At 47.4% G+C, this 17,524-nt stretch overlaps 1 protein-coding gene across 1 annotated transcript in view; it reads left to right on the plus strand.

The window, feature by feature from the left end:
- ITPR3 (inositol 1,4,5-trisphosphate receptor type 3) overlaps positions 1-17,524 on the plus strand; it is an 895,552-nt gene that overhangs the window by 87,620 nt on the left and 790,408 nt on the right. The window contains 1 exon segment of the mRNA XM_085647149.1: positions 2,030-2,151. Coding sequence (XP_085503275.1) covers positions 2,030-2,151 — 122 coding nt within the window.

Below are 17,524 nucleotides of genomic sequence, written 5' to 3' on the forward strand. Positions count from 1 at the left end.
GTTTTGCTTTTACCATTATGAGTATAGATTTAAAAATCACATCATGTCAAATTCTACTGGCCAGGAATGCAGAACTGGCTGCAGGTGTCCACAGGGCATGGGGCTACCCGCAGTTTTGCAGACATGCATGTGTGTCTGTATACAAGTTGTTGTGTGTCTGTATGCGTGTCCCTGTGTTTATTTGTGTCCAAGGATGCCTACACAAGATAAGGCATTTTACGTATGGTATCTTTCCGCAAAAAGGCTACACACTCCTTCAAACAATTATGTCAAATGCATTCGGAATTGGGAATGCCATACTTTATCTTGCAAAATGCCTGTTTGTGCATCTGTTCTGCCTGTTTTTCTGCATGCTGTGTACTTTTTTTGTGTGAACTATGCGAAAGCGCAACCCATTAAATTTATCAAGGCTTATTTTAAATGTTTCCAGGTTTTTAGATACTTTGCCCCAAAGGAACATGAGCTGTAGCTGCAAACCAACCCCCCGGAATTAAATGCTATTTATTTTCATTTATTTATGGGTGGTGTATATTAAGACATAATCTGTACATTGTGTGTATCCCATCTTGTTCCTGTGCCATAGTGGGCGAGAGCCACCTTGAATCCTTTGCGGGTTGTGACTGAAAGGAGTAATGTCTCCCTTAACGGTGTATAAACAAGTTTATAAATTAGGCACAAAGAGATTGAAGTGAGGGCAATAGTCCAATCCTAATACTGTCAAACTTGCCTCAAATCTATATTGCTGTCATTCCAAGCCATAAGGTTTGGGTAGCAGGATCACTAATTTTAATTAAAAAGGTAATTAACAAAATCTGTTGTGCGCCAGCTTTTTATTACACTAAACATCGCTAGTCTCCGATTTACTGCTGTATTGCTGTTATTTAAACAAGTCAGAAGGCGTACTATTATATAGTAGAATTAATAATAATTTCTTCTTTTATACAGAGCTTAGTGCTACCGTTTTTCAGTTTCTGAGTACTATAAATAACAGGTGCTACAATTACACAATTTAATTGTCCTCATTTTGTTAGCCTCAGAAGAATGATAAACTGGGTTGGTCATGCCAAAGTTCGAAATTATGAAGTCAGTTGCGAAGCCTTGTCTGCGGGCAGTGATAGGGTAGGGTGGAGATCCTATCTGTCACCTGGAGCGGGTACCAACAGAGATGGATATGGGCCTAATTTAAAAAGAAACTTATACTTTATGTAAAGATAAGAATGTGATAAAGCTCTGAACAGGAGCATCGATGTGGGAGATTGAACGGTGGAGTTCATAATGCAGCGATTCCACATAATTCCATTAAAGCTTTAAGACTTCAGGGACTACAACGATTTGTGGATGAAGGAGGGTGAAGAAGGAGGTTTGCGGGTACCCTGGGCCGGCAATGTATTAGTCTAGCTGTCTCTTTTCTAAGTGGTCTACTAGCACCTGATCGATTAATTCACACATTTACATGTAGGCACCACATCTGGGCTAAAGGAAAGGTTTGTCTGCAGGTGGATTGCAAAATTGATTGGAATAGTCAAATCAGTAGAGTTTTGTGGGCTGCCTCCATCTCGCCTCTAAATCCCTCAGGTCCTAGCTTCACAAATTTAAGCTATCCTATGGCTGATCTCCTTTGTTTCCTAGGGTTTTATGTCAAAATATTGACTACCAGAATTTTGAGAAGGCAAGTATATACAGAGGAGTATACATTTACTATCCGTAACTCAACCTCTACATACCTTGATGATGTGTACATATATACACCATCAAGGTGCATATATCCGGAATTAAGTATAGTAAATCTATATCTAAATATATATTCTTACATTTACAGTATCTTGGTAGTTGATGGTAGCTGGCTTGATATTTTTATAGTATGATATTTCAAATTCAGTATTCTGGTAATGACCCCTCCAATGTTTTTTGAAAGAATACAGAAGAAAGGTTCCTAATGAAACCTCTGCTGTATATGAAACCTCTTCTCTGTGCAGGCGCCAATATTATCTCACCAATGACCCATTTCCTCTAATTCTTATCTCCCCAGATTGTCTCTTCAAGGTATGCCCCATGAGCCGATACTCCGCACAGAAGCAGTTCTGGAAGGCCAAGCAGACGAAACAGGTCAAGGAGAAAATTGCAGATGTGCTCTTGCTGCAGAAACTCCAGGTGAGAGTGATGCGTGGTAGAAAGTGAGAGCGATGTGCTGTGGAAAGCTGTAAGCCTTGGGGTCTCTCAGCTCCTACAGTAGTAGAAGTGGAGACATTATCACTGTAGCATCTCATGACACTAAGGACAATGAGTAAGCTAAGGAGTGTTTCTGAGGAGGATCTCGGAACTGGAATAGGTTGAAAAATGAAGAGGTGTGATGACAGCGGCTTCCCTGCTATGGTGGAGGAGCGTCGCCCCACTGCTTCTAAGCAGTGCGAAGAAGAAACATAAAATGATAACTTTGAGTTATTATCATCTTATGCTTCCTCCCTCTTTGTGGGCGGGGCTGCTCTGCTTTCGGAGCAGGGCAAGGGAGGTGTGGTTTGCCCACTCCTAGGTGCGCAATGACTGTTTGGTCATCCCTCTTGGGCGGTCCAAACCAGTCATGCGCACTTTCCCCATTTTCCATGCAGGCTGCATTACAGCCTGCATGGAGAAGAAGCCTAGGTCCCCATTACCTGGTTGAGCGTCGAACCAGGATGCTCAAAACCAATAACAACGCTGCAGTGCAGCGTTGTGATTGGTCAGTGGGGCCTGCTTCCTGTTCTTCGAGTTCCATGAGGAGACCAGGAGCAGAGACGCAGGACCCGGTGTAAAGGTAAGTTTATTATTTTTTTTTCCATATGCGTGAAGTGCAATGCCCCTCCCCCGTGACTGCCCCAACCCCAGTGTTACCCAACCACCCCACTACCCGCAAGCCATGCCGGCCGCCACTGCTCCAGAGTCTTTTGCATTAATGAGTGAATTACAGAAGTGGGCAGCCATATCATTTGGAGTCTGTCATGAATGACGAGACCATAATGAAAGCAGAGGTGTAGGTACCAGAATTTGCAATAAAAGTTAACCATTGTCTGAGGTATCCCTCAAGTAAACCTAAGATAACAGTAACAATGTATTTCTTAATTATTTTTATAAGTATGTTTTTTAAATATTCCTAGTTTTAGTAAGGCATGATGATACCCGTATATTCCACAGTGCTGCCGGTCGTAAAAAGGCATTCACAGCAAAACAATGAAAAAATGAAAACGTACGGAATTAGTACTGTATGCTAACAATTACAATTCTAAAAGTAGATGCTGGTGAGGAAAGCAGGAAACCTGATAAGACGCGTCGGCATTCAACCTTAAGAAAATGCAACGCAATCTATAAATATCACACTCTACTACATTTTAGAGCAATGCAGGAATTCAAGGGAGCATTTTTAATGGCTCAGGCTGACAAAGCTTATTCGAGATGTAATGCTTCCTTGAAGCTAGAAACCAGATTTGAAATATATAGAAAATAGGTTCTTACCATTAGCTCTGCTTTTACAAATGGTACGGTACCCAACCCTGGTTCAGAAATAGCTCTCCATCCTTTTGACGTGTGGGCTGGAAGGCTAGTAGGTCTTTTCTATCATACATTAGATGGAAACACAAAACTCCTGAGCACCATCAAAGCATGTGTTCCAACAACAGACTACTGCTGCCTTGGTTTCCTCCAGGCACATTTCAGATAGGTTTGTACCAGATCTATAATCTTGGCTTTGATGAAGGTGAAAATCTTGCTTGGTTTAGGGATTTGCAAAGGATTCTTTTTTTGTGAAAGAAGGTCTCAATTGATGTTGATCTTTTGATTAACCTCTCATTTTTTAGTAAAATTACTCTGGACTATTACAGAGGTTCATGTAAGTTTAATTATTCCCACTCCTGTGCAAAAGTACTCACGTATTCCCTTAATTGAGTGTCATGAGATGTTTATGAAAATGCATGTGGTTCACATAAAATACATGTTGGATACAAACTCTTCTACAAGTTCTGAGCATGGATCCTGCACATAGCTAAGGAATGTTATGTGAATTGTTTTAGAAAAAGTCCAATATTTTAAATAGAAGGAAAATATGACCCTGGAAATAAATAAAGTCAAAAATATAGTTTTGATCCAGGACTTTGAAACAGTGTTGTTCTCACTGATAAAGAGAAACTGGTATTTACCTGGCTCAGCAGACAACCAAGCAATTTCGACAGATCTTGTGACCAGGGCAGGGCAAACATAAGCCTTTTGGAAAAAAAGTAAAAAAAATGCAATGACAAAAAATGGATTGCACTCAATTTGTTTTGGAAATCACTTCCTTGACTTAAATTGCGGCAGTAAATGATCTCCATCGCAAAGAAAATATAATATAATAATTGGGTGCAGTGCCAGGCTTCATGCCCCTGGGTGACTTTTATAATGGGAGGCAGGGAAGCCAATTGAATCTGGGTGTCGGTCCCCAAAAAATAGAGCCAATGGCTCCCTCTGGCAACCACCAGCTCAAATGCTTTGTGCACAAGGAGTTATTCAATGTAAAAGTAATATGTCAAAAAAATATACTACTGAGACTTTAAAGTTCGAATGAAGTGAAACTGAAGGAATCCTTTGAGTGTCTGGTTACTATTTCTGACCTGAAAATATGCACATCTGAAAAATTGCTTGTCGCAAAGCCAATTAGCAGGAATTACCCATAACTTGTTTTAATTTACTGTATTTTTCTGAATTTTATTTGAGGCGTAGATAGCATGAAACAGTAACGGCTGGCTCCCAACGTGATTTACAAAGTTTCTGAAGACGTTGAAGGGGACCTGATCAATAATCTTAGTTGAATACACTTGGAGTGTGGAGCATCAGGAATTGGTGCATTAAGGTGGAAAAATAAGTCCTTTTTCTGTAAATTTTTCTTGTCAGAACTTTTTTTGAGCTGAGACAGACACAGCCAATTAAATGGGAAACCTTAATCAAAGGTGGAAATCATAGAGGCGCAGGCAAACATCTAATGAGGTACTTGACCCACATTTAGACTCCTCAGTGGCTTCATTATTCCAGTTTAGCTAAGCAACAAAGACAATGGGGCAAGAGGTCATTTCTATATACAAGCAAACGTGATTCTGTTGAATCTGTAAAACCGACCACTAATCCTAAATCTGCATGAATTCTGGCCATTCTTCTATCTAACAGAAACAAACAACATAAATAAGTAAATTGCAGTAGAAATCAGGCTGTAGCACAACCAGAAAAATCTGCATATGCCTTTGAGAATTTGCCCATGTGTGAATTTTTGCTGCAGATGTTTTATATGCCTTTTTCTTGGCAAAACTATAAAGTCAGTCAGTTACATCATCGGAAAGGTTTACATTAAGGCTCATTTAGAGATATACTAGTACCCACAAAGGAACATGATCATCCGTCAATCCTGAACTAAAGAGCACTAAGAAAATGAATCCGAAAAGCAATTCAAGGTGCGAAAACTTTAAAGGTTTAGAGCATCTTTCAAAAATAAGACCTATTGTGCTTGGAATTCAATGTAAAAAATAATGGCTGTGCAAGAGACTTGATTTCATGCTCCATGAAATGGAACCTGTTAGGGCCTTACTATGGGCAATATCCAGCATCAGCAATGGAGTTCCATATTCTTCTGTGAAGATGCAGGTCAGGTTTGGAGTCTTTATAATGTCTTATGGCCTTCGTAGTAATAAAATTGTTTATCAAAACCAAAGTTACTTTTCAGGATTTATTTTTTCAATAATATCAACTTCCTGTAAAATTGTAGACCAAAATAAACACTGCAATCTATAGCACTCAAAAAACTTACCGTAGCATACAAATATTAAATTCTAACTTGACAATACTGTGTCAAAAGTAACATATTTTAAATAGCAATAAAACATTTTGTAATTTTTCGATTTATGAGATATTTCTTTACAATTAAGAAAGTGAATAGAAAATAAAATACAATTAAAAAACAAAATAATTGCTACAGTGATAATATGTTTAACATTAAATTTGAAGTTCGAAGTATTTTAAAGGATGTGTGATTGGCATGCTAAATAGACACTTAGGGGTCCATTAGGATGTAGGGCGGTGGGACCACCGCCGCGCTGGCGGTGCGGAAAAATGCCTTTTTCCGCCCGCTAGCAGCGGACATCACGTCCGCCATATTAGTATGGTCAAACATAGGCCAATCCCCGACCGCTGCGGTGCGACGCGCACCGCCATCAAAGTGCGCCCACCACCGCGGCGGTGGGAGCCAATGGGGACCCTCCGCCGTGCGGAATGACGTCCATCCGGCCCACAAATTAGGATGGCTCAAGCAAGCAGACACACCGCCCAACCAGAGACGGCGGAAACCCGACAGCGGAGCGCGAAACCAGAGTCCCGGTCCACACCACCCGGACATGACCGCAATGGACCCAGCTCTACACGTCTTTCCGGTGCTGTACCTGCTACATCACCAGGAACTCATGGACCGCCGCCGCCGCAGGTTCGCAATAACACAACACACAACCCACGGCCTGACACAGGGTTCAAATCCACATCAGACACCCCAGGGGGGATAGGGACACATCCCTAAGGGCACCCACACATCACCCACCTGCCACAAATTCACCCCGCTGCATCCTGGACACACATCTACCGCCACCATGCAGCAATTTCCCGGTCACGTCACCGCAGCGGCGAACACAAGCAAATACATGCGCAATGCAGAAGGCAGGGCCAGTGCCAGGCATGGGCAGGGCACAAAGACCACAGGGCCACACACTAGCACAGCCCATGAAGGCACATGCCATGTGCCCCCCCGTGCACCCCATGCACATCAACAAGCCAGGGCAATACATACCCTGCACCACACAACCAACATACATGGAGACACACAATGCAGGAGTGGCTGCACAGGAACACACAGCACACAGCACAGTAGCACAGGGCCAGGGAAACACACACTACACCACACTCAGGGAAAAAGCAATGAGGACAAGCAACAAATGAACACACGCAAGGAAGCAACATCCAAATGGACACACAGCCTGCACAGTCACACATACATATCACAGACTGACACACACACACATACACACCCCACATGCCAACAGCAATGGAGCACAACAAATAAGGAAACCAGAGTGGGCTTCACACAAATGGAAGGCCATGGAGACACACAACAAGCATGTGTACATTACTCAACACAAGGAACAGAGCACAACACCCACACACCATCAAAGCACACATGGCTGGCACAGTCAGTGAAATCAAACCACAGACAGCTCAGTACAACCACACAGGGAGACAGCAAGGCAAACCATGTATAGGCACAAGGATGAAAGGAAGACCCTGAGCTCAAACTGGGAACAGCCACACATACATACAACTACTTCACAGGAGTACACAAGCAGCACAACACACAGGGACCATCTACACACCTCAGGACTGACAAGCACCAGTAAGAATCTACACACATACCCCCCTCACACCAGCAGCACACAACACCAGTGCCAAACACACTGAAGGCTGCCAATACTTGACAGGCACTACACACACAAACAACCACACACCCTGGGCTCAGCCACACACATCACACACACACAGGGATGCCACCACAAATGTGGAAACAAATACAACAGACAAACACATCACCCAACTGAAACACACACAGAGCCACAACAACAACAACAGACATGCCCTGTGCAGCTAAACTGGGGAAAGGCAATGGGAGCACAGACACAACAAGAGTGCACAACCTCATCACCCAGGAACAATGCACAGACAACATTCCACAACACACACAAGAAGTGCACCATCACAGAACAACACAGCCGCAGCAAACAAACAACAGATGCACAGGCAGAACAATCACATAGCAAACATAGCATGACATCAGGGGATGCACAACAGGCAAACACAAGGCAACATACACACAGCAAGCACAACAAGCTGTGTGTGCACACCAAGCATACCAGACACACACATCAGTGACAGAACAGCAACCCACACAACACCATACCGCACAGCACAAAGACAACAGCACACACAGGAAGTGAAACAATAACACAAACAACACACATACATCCAACACAACACCCAATAGATGCACAAGTCTGGGACACAAAGGTAGAAACAACTTGACCACAGGACTGGGCAGCACACACAGTTGAACTGCATAGCAGCAACCATGACTGACAAACAGCACCAGAACATCACACATGACCCATTGGGGAAATGCACTGAGTGACACATTGACCCTGGACAAAGAACTGCACCACAAAGCACAGTGGCACAAATGAAGTCATTGGGAGGCACACACACATACAAACCAAGGGGACAGCTCACACCAAAGTGAAGTGTACTGCATGTCAGTAGGGAACATGGCAGGAGTGTACCATACACAAAGAGAGGGAGTGCAGACCCACAATGGGTGGGCAGCTGAAGCACAGATAGGGGATGGCATGACAACACACACAACATGTCACACTGGAGGCAAGAAGGCACCATGAGACAGCAAGGCATGAGAAAACACAACCACAATGGCAGTGACAGACCCCACAAACAGCCACCAGACACAGGGATGTGCAACAAAACACAACACTGAATTGCCAGTAACACCCTCTGCATACTCACAAGTGACAAAAACAACAAGTAGGAGTCAGACAGATCTGCAAGGACACACCAACACACTGCACAGTGCACAACATAGAACTCACACATGGGCATACAACCACATCCACAGGGATGAACAATCAAAACAACAGGCACACAACTCTTGGGTGACACATGTGTGTAGTTGACATTGCAGAGGCATGCACACATCAACACTCCCCACAAACTCACCCCCTTCACACTGCACAATACCTGGTCATCCAAGAGCACACATGGAAAGTAAGCCATGGGACTAGGATGGCTGGCCATCACAAGATGTCCACACACATACACCACTGGGCACACATATAGGAAGAACACACACATGATGACCCTGGACAGCCGGCCTGAAATACTGTGTGCAGAAACCCACCCTGTGCTGGCAGTGCCCCCCAACCTGACATGTGTACAATAGAGCCAACATGAACTAATCAGGTAAATGACTACTGCTAAACATTCAAAATTGACACCATTGCCACCACAAGTATCTGGGCCAAGAAGAACTGAAGCCCCTGTCACCCCTGAAAAAAAGAGAGCAAGTGAGCCCAAATATTGAACATGTTGAAGTGCCACACAGAACATGTGGCACAGTAAACCATTTACGCACAGCAAAAGAACTTTATTCAGTAAGGACACTGACAAAATAGACAACTGGAACAACTGTTTTTATTCACAAATTGCACAGATAGGCACCATGAGAAGAGAAGAGTAAGGCACATAATGCAGAGCATGTCCATGAGAAGCTGCACAGGCAAGGGCCAAACAGCAGTGAACAACAAGGCCAGTGGCCAGGGCAGGGTGCAGAGTATGTCCATGAGAAGTTGCACAGGCAAGGGTAAAACAGCAGTGAACAACAAGGCCAATGGCCAGGGCAGGGTGCAGAGTATGTCGGGGACTGTCGGGGCACTTAAAGGGTGGGAGAGAGCGGAACAGCTGAGGTAGAGCGATCAGTGTCTTGGCAGGCTGGAGGGCTGCTTGGACCAGGTGGTGTAGTGGCACGTGGAGGTGGAGTCATGCAGACAGGAGTCACGGTGTGGCTGGGATATTGTGGAGGAGTGCCCTTCCACTTCTTGGGGATCCTAAATGGCTTGACTGACTGTGGATCAATGGGAAGTGGTGTGGGCACAACAGGCACACTCACCACCACTGCTGCAGCAGGTTCAGGCGCAGGCAGCCCCTCTGGTGATGTGCTGGACCCAGCGGAACGCTTTGCCTTGTTTCGCCTCTTAGCCCCTTCCCCTGTTTACTAGGTGTCACCCCTACAGTCCCCTTCGGCCCCTGCTTCACTGGGCTTGGAATGGTAGTCGAGATGGTTGGTGATACTGCCTTTGAGCCCTTCCCAGGTGTACCCTTGGCATGCACCACCTCCTCGGTGGGCACAGACACTGTACGATTATCTTTGCGCGATGCCTTTGGATGGGGATGCCACTGAGGCATGTGTGCCTGAGGTCTGCTGCTTTGCTAATTGTCCACTGGTGTCGCCTGACGGGCTTTTCTCCCTGCGCTCTGGGGTGCCTTTGGTCTTCTGTGGGGATGGTGTCTGCGCACGGACAGCTTGGGTTGTTGCTGCTGTGTGCTCCGTGTGCTGTATCGTTACTTTGATGTATGTGGACCATGGTCACTATCATCAGACGTGGCCACTGCCAGGGGGGTGGACAAAGTGACCTGAGCTGGACTGTGAGAATGTGCCTGTTGCAGGACAGACGTCACTGTTGATGACAAAGCCTGGACTGTCCGGTGCAGCCCACCCACGTCGGAATGTATGCCCTCCATGAAGGCAACCACCTGGGCCAATTTCTTGTAGTGGTCAGTGAAGGCATTTAGGAGAGCTGTCTGGCCTACACACAGCTGCCGCTAAAGGTCCACAGACTCAGCACTGATGGCAGCAGGGGGGACAGGGGCAGGGGCAGCAGTGCCGGGGTGAAGGACACTCTTCCCATCTTACTGAGGCGGACACGGGCAGCACCAGAGGAAGTGGCTGGGAGGGTGGGCAATGGCCGCTGTGTGGTGGAAGTCGATGCAGAGTCCCCGTTCCCTGTGCCCTCCAACATGGATGCATCCCCGCTGGCATCGGATGATGTGGTGCCTTGCGTCTCAGGCTGGGACTCCTCCAGCAGACTCCTGTCCCCCTCTGATGCGCTGGTGACATCTGTGTCACTGGGCTCCTGGGCAGCAGTGGTGCTAGTTTCAGCCCCACTGGTGTCCGTCTCCTGTCCCTCCATAACCACAGGTGATGCTGCATGGGAGAGAGAGATGTAGGGTCAGGTCAGTGGCAAAAACAGAACAAACATATGCAAGCAATGCATGACAAAAGTTGAGCAAATCTACATTTTGCACTCCACCCTGTGCAATCACATCGTACCAACTCACTACATAGACTCAAGCCGTGCATGGAAACTGGAAACTCAGGCATGAGTGAGCCATGTGATGACCACACTGTACAACACCCTGCTTGTGGCTCTGTTCAAACAGACACACAACTTGTTCTGAGCACACCTAGGGACATGATGGGGGCACACAACTTGTTGCCAATGACAGAACTGGATGTAACAGGAGGGGACAACACAGACCCCGACTACAACATGACAGGCCACAATGGACATTAGACCATGCCACCCACCAATAGAATGCTGCACATTGCTGTAAGATGTCTAGCCCTCCCCAATATGGGTGCATGCAATGGACGCATTGATGTACGCACAGTCAGATTGGGCACACTGCCGTTCCCTCCCTTGGGATTCCCAAGACTACACCAATGCAGAAGAAACCTGAAGAGCACAACTCAGAATGTAATGTGAAGGCACAGCTTCCAAATCAACTTTGTAAGTACAGGTAGGGCAAATGCATGCCACAGGCACCCAGGCCAGCAGCCACTTACATGCCACAGCATCACACTACCAACATCACAGAGGCCAGCGCTGGCACAGGCTCTGTACACATGCAGCCACTCCCATCCAAAGTCAGACTCCCCAAATGCTCACCCCTGGCTTGCTGCTGATGCTCCTTCAAACGTGCATCCAGCTCAGGCTGTGATTATAAACAACAATTGTCCCTAGTCATAGGAAAAATAGAGTTAATGATAAATAAGGACCCAATCAGTACTTATCAAGAGGGAGACTTGTCCAGCCGGACAGAGGTCATGAATTTTACTAATATACAAAAAGTAGCCAAAATTAAAGAAGATTGATAAAGTGGGACACAAGCCTGCGTCCAGTACATACATTAGACCATAGAGACAAAGAGGTTCAGGCATAAACACATAGTTTGCTTATAGATATCATCAATAATTGAGAAACAAACAGTTTAGACAACACCCTTATGTGTCAAAATCATGTTTTTAACATTTCGGGTATTGGGCCGTGGTAGATTCAGAACCGATATTTGAAGTTGATGCGGAGGGACGTGGCCGAGGGCTAGGTATTGCGATAGGTTTCTTAGCTTGGCTCAGGTTACCAGGGGTCCGTGGACCTGGGAATAGGTTCCAAGGTGATTAGATACCTGGACCAACCGACAGTACGGGAGCAGGTTACCGGCAATGGGGCTGCTCCATTGCCGGTAACCTGTTCCCGGCCGCGGTTATTCAGGTTGCATCGTGCAGACATTATTGTTCCTTGTCCTGATGATGATCCTTGCATTCGTTTAGTAGGATCGAAACGCCGTCGACACTTACAAATACCCGAAATGTTAAAAACATGATTTTGACACATAAGGGTGTTGTCTAAACTGTTTGTTTCTCAATTATTGATGATATCTATAAGCAAACTATGTGTTTATGCCTGAACCTCTTTGTCTCTATGGTCTAATGTATGTACTGGACGCAGGCTTGTGTCCCACTTTATCAATCTTCTTTAATTTTGGCTACTTTTTGTATATTAGTAAAATTCATGACCTCTGTCCGGCTGGACAAGTCTCCCTCTTGATAAGTACTGATTGGGTCCTTATTTATCATTAACTCTATTTTTCCTATGACTAGGGACAATTGTTGTTTATAATCACTTAATTCCCAAGGTCCCTAGTTGACTTTTCTGGGTGCTCTTGTTGTTACTAAATATAATCCAGCTCAGGCTGTGTCACCGCCAAGATGCGCCCCATTAGTGGTGTCATGCTGCGCCGTGCCAGACGCCCAGTGCGAGGAAGCAACCCCAGGGTCATCTCTGCCACATTCTTTGCCAGACGGCTGATGTCATCCCATCTCTTGTGGCAGTGGGTGCGCCATCGGTTTGAGACCCCCAGGGCTCGCACATTCGCTGCAATGGCCCTCCACACGGCCTTACGCTGGTGTACCTTGAGATGCAGGCATGGGAGACAAGAGGGAGAAATGATCAGGTATACAGTGCCATGTAACGACATCTATCAGTATAGCAGCAAGATACATCCAAATCACATATCCAAAGATAGATTAATCAGAGACTATAGTACAGCCCACATGTGACCCCTGCATGGGAAAAGCTGATGTTAAAGCATGCAGGTGTGAGGGGGAACACAGTCCCTGCACATCTCACACACATGCAGGATGCCAGCACTGAAACCTGCCTGCCCACATCTCCAGTCAATTGTTGGGTTGAGCAACACATACATCACATATCAACCTGTGTTGGGGGGGTGACCCACTGTGTCCAAGACTGCGCAGCCCTCAATGTCCCTGACCTGTGAATAGATAACTGTGTCATGGATGTCACATTGAGGGACATGATCTCACAAATACAAAATGCCCTTCACAAGGGCGGTTGTGTGCAATCTACAGTGCTGAGATGGGCCACAGCTGGAGTGCAATGTGAAAAGACTGATGTCATACTCTGTAAGTGAAGTGATGTGTCCTTGTCTTAGTAGACGGGGACTGTGCAGGCCAGCTGGGCTCACACTGAGATGGACTATAGGGGCACACACAGTCATCCAGCCAAGCAATCACTGTCCTGACTACAGCATGAACAATCTTCTGTGTCACTGGATGGCTGACAACACAACACAGGTCACTCATACTTACATGTGCAGGGAGGGAAAGCTGTGGCATTGGGTACACACACCCTCCCACCGGAGACAGCATGTCAGGCAGTGCATTACACTACTCCACACTCCCAGGCACATACTGCATCAGTCCAATACATGTGTGGCCCCCCTGCCCTACCACAACACTGTTTAAGACTCACCACGACATTTGGGGCACCATATAGCCTTGGGTACTGTGTGAGCACCTCGTCCACCACGACCTCCAGCTCCTCGCTCGTGAAGGGACTGGCACGGATCTTCTCTGTCCTTGCCATCACTGTGGACGTGAGACAACAGCAGGGGATTTTGGTGGCGAGGGTCCCCAGGCAGCAGTCCCTGGAGGCAGCAGCAGGTGATGGGTCTCAGGCAGCAGTCCCTGGAGGCAGCAGCAGGTGATGGGTCTCAGGCAGCAGTACCTGGAGGCAGCAGCAGGTGAGGGGTCTCAGGCAGCAGTCCCTGGAGTCAGCAGCAGGTGAGGGGTGTCAGGCAGCATTCCCTGGAGGCAGTAGCAGGTGAGGGGTCTCAGGCAGCAGTCCCTGGAGGCAGCAGCAGGTGAGGGGTCTCAGGCAGCAGACTCTGTGAGCAGTGGCAATGTGAGGCTCACTCCCACATATATAGCCCCCTGGGGTCGTTTTAAAGGTGTCTAGCTGAAGCAATTGGTGGTCCATGTCTGCCTCTTTCAAATGCATCCAATGACCGCCTCCGCGGTGGCGGAGCACGCCTACCGCGATCTTCAAAATTGCATCATGCCACCGCTATCGAGCTTCCCATTGGCTCTATGGCGAACTCCATGGCGGTGTAACACCGCTGGGGCCCGGGGTGCGCTACCGCGATGGTGCATCTTTCAAATGCAGCCAATGACCGCCTCCGCGGTGGCGGAGCACTCCTACCGCGATCTTCAAAATTGCATCATGCCACCGCTATCGAGCTTCCCATTGGCTCTAGGTGAGCTCCATGGCGGTGTAACACCGCTGGGGCCCGGGGTGCGCTACCGCGATTTTAGTGGCGGAGCATGCCAACCGCCATTTACACATGTCTACATGCCTATGAGTACTGCACTGGTGTGAATGGGGGTGCTGGTGACACACCGCCGGTGCCAGGCGGTAGCTACCGCGATATGGGTGACATGCATTGACACGAGGCACCGCCATTCAGGCGGCGGAGCATGCCAACCGCCATATGGGCATGTCTACATGCCTATGAGTACTGCACTTGTGTGAATGGGGTGCTGGTGACACACCGCCGGGGCCAGGCGGTAGCTACCGCGATATGGGTGCCATGCATTGACACGAGGCACCGCCATTCAGGCGGTGGAGCATGCCAACCGCCATATGGGCATTTCTACATGCCTATGAGTACCGCACTTGTGTGAATGGGGGTGCTGGTGACACACCGCCGGGGCCAGGCGGTAGATACCGCGATATGGGTGCCATGCATTGACACGAGGCACCGCCATTCAGGCGGCGGGACATGCCAACCACCATTTCCACATGTCTCCATGCCTATGAGCACTGCACTGGTGTGAATGGGGGTGCTGGTGACACACCGCCGGTGCCAGGCGGTAGCTACCGCGATATGAATGCCATGCAGTGGTGATGTCCATCTGTCACACATCAACAGTGCATAATGCCAACATGTTCAATGGTACATCATTGTTCACACGATGCCAATGTTCAATTTACTCCACTGATGGCTACACATGCCATGTTTGTGTGTGTGTAACGTACATTTGTCTGTACCCACTCACATGTCACTTGAGGATTTGATGTTGGTGTAGGCAGGACAGTGTAGTCCTGGACTGTACAATGTGTACACATGTCAATGTGTTGAGGTCCAGTGACTATCACAGCAATGCTCGTTTCGATGAATGTTGATCTAATAAGGATTGCCTCTCATGTCTGCTCATGAACACATTCATCATTCCAGCGCCGACTGTGGTCATTGTGTGGTGGATGTGTGCCAGGTTGTAATGACGCATCAAGGTGTGACCGGTACAGCAGCTAGGTAGGAGACAGTGGTTTTGATTAGTTACACATATGCTGGATGCTTGACTCCCAGGCGTGCACATGTGTACTGTGGCCATATCCCTATGTGCATTCACATAGCCAAAGGTGGTGTTTGAGGTACTTGTATTGTGTAAGTTGACACGTGTGCCCTTTGTGCAGCTGAAGGTGTCCCTCCATGTAAGCTAGTCTGTTAGTCACTCTAGATGTCAGTCATTGTTGTTGTTGTGTCATCTTGAACGTGATATGCTGTGCACATCTCTTGGTGTATTGTATTGACATGTGTCCACTATCAACTCCAATAGGAGGAGGCCAAATTTAATTAGTCACTTGACGGTACTGAAGGACATGGAGGATGTTGCGATCATACGCAAATGCCGCCTGGACAGAGCCACCCTGAAAACCCTTTGTGATCTGTTGGAGCCCCACCTGCAGCCACGCAGGACATATCCAACAGCTTTCATCCCTACTTATAAGGCAATGGCAGCCCTGCATTTTTTTGCAACAGGATCGTTCCAGGAGACTGTGGCCAGCGCTGGTGGGATGTCACAACCAATGTTCAGCATGGTGCTGCGTGATGTACTGTCCGCCATGATGCTATACAAGGACAGATACATCCATTTCCCCAGGGGTGCTGAATTGCCAGCTGTGAAGGGAGACGTCTATCCCCTTGGACACATTCCCAATGTTGTTGGGGCCATTGATTGCACCCATGTCGCTCTTGGGCCACCACAGGCAAGTGATCACATTTACTGCAATCGCAAGCATTACCACTCCATCAATGTGCAGGTGGTGTGCCTAGCAGATATGACCATCTCGCAGGTGTGTGCCAAATTCCCAGGCTCGGCCCATGACTCCTACATCCTGAGGAACAGCATAGTGCACCAGCTGATGGCTAATCTTCTTCCAGCGTTACAACAAACAAATGATGGACGGAATGCTGACAATGCATACATTCTCCCCCAGTCAAGAGATCTGGGTTAAATCCATCGTTCTTTTGCCCACTACACCACCCCAGTTCAGACATGGCCATATGCAAATCAGTCTTGACCCTGTGCCTCATGGGAACAGTCCAGCCCGAACTGCCACGCCAAGAACGATGGATTTGACCCAGATCTCTTGACTGGGGGAGAATGTCTGCATTGTCAGCATTCCGTCCATCATTTGTTTGTTGTAAAGCTTTTCGCCCTAAGTGGGATGGGTATTCCCAGACGTGGGACCCGTGCTCACTACGCCACTGAAGTCAAGCTATCCTGGCTGATGACGGCTGATAGCCAGAAACCGGTCCTAGGATGCTTGATTCCGGTCCAGGGAAGACATGGCTTGGCAGTTCGGGCTGGACTGTTCCCATGAGGCACAGGGTCAAGACTGATTTGCATATGGCCATGTCTAAACTGGGGTGGTGTAGTGGGCAAAAGAACAATGGATTTAACCCAGATCTCTTGACTGGGGGAGAATGTCTGCATTGTCAGCATTCCGTCCATCATTTGTTTGTTGTAACGCTTTTCGCCCTAAGTGGGATGGGTATTCCCAGACGTGGGACCCGTGCTCACTACGCCACTGAAGTCAAGCTATCCTGGCTGATGACGGCTGATAGCCAGAAACCGGTCCTAGGATGCTTGATTCCGGTCCAGGGAAGACATGGCTTGGCAGTTCGGGCTGGACTGTTCCCATGAGGCACAGGGTCAAGACTGATTTGCATATGGCCATGTCTAAACTGGGGTGGTGTAGTGGGCAAAAGAACGATGGATTTAACCCAGATCTCTTGACTGGGGGAGAATGTCTGCATTGTCAGCATTCCGTCCATCATTTGTTTGTTGTAACGCTAATCTTCTTCCAGAGCGTGCATGGATTGTGGGTGAGTATGCCTAGTCGTGTGGCGTGCTGTGTGTGTGATCTGCTCCCCTGAGACTCTG

The sequence above is a fragment of the Triturus cristatus genome, chromosome 1_1, assembly GCF_964204655.1.
Source record: "Triturus cristatus chromosome 1_1, aTriCri1.1, whole genome shotgun sequence".
NCBI lineage: Eukaryota > Metazoa > Chordata > Amphibia > Caudata > Salamandridae > Triturus > Triturus cristatus.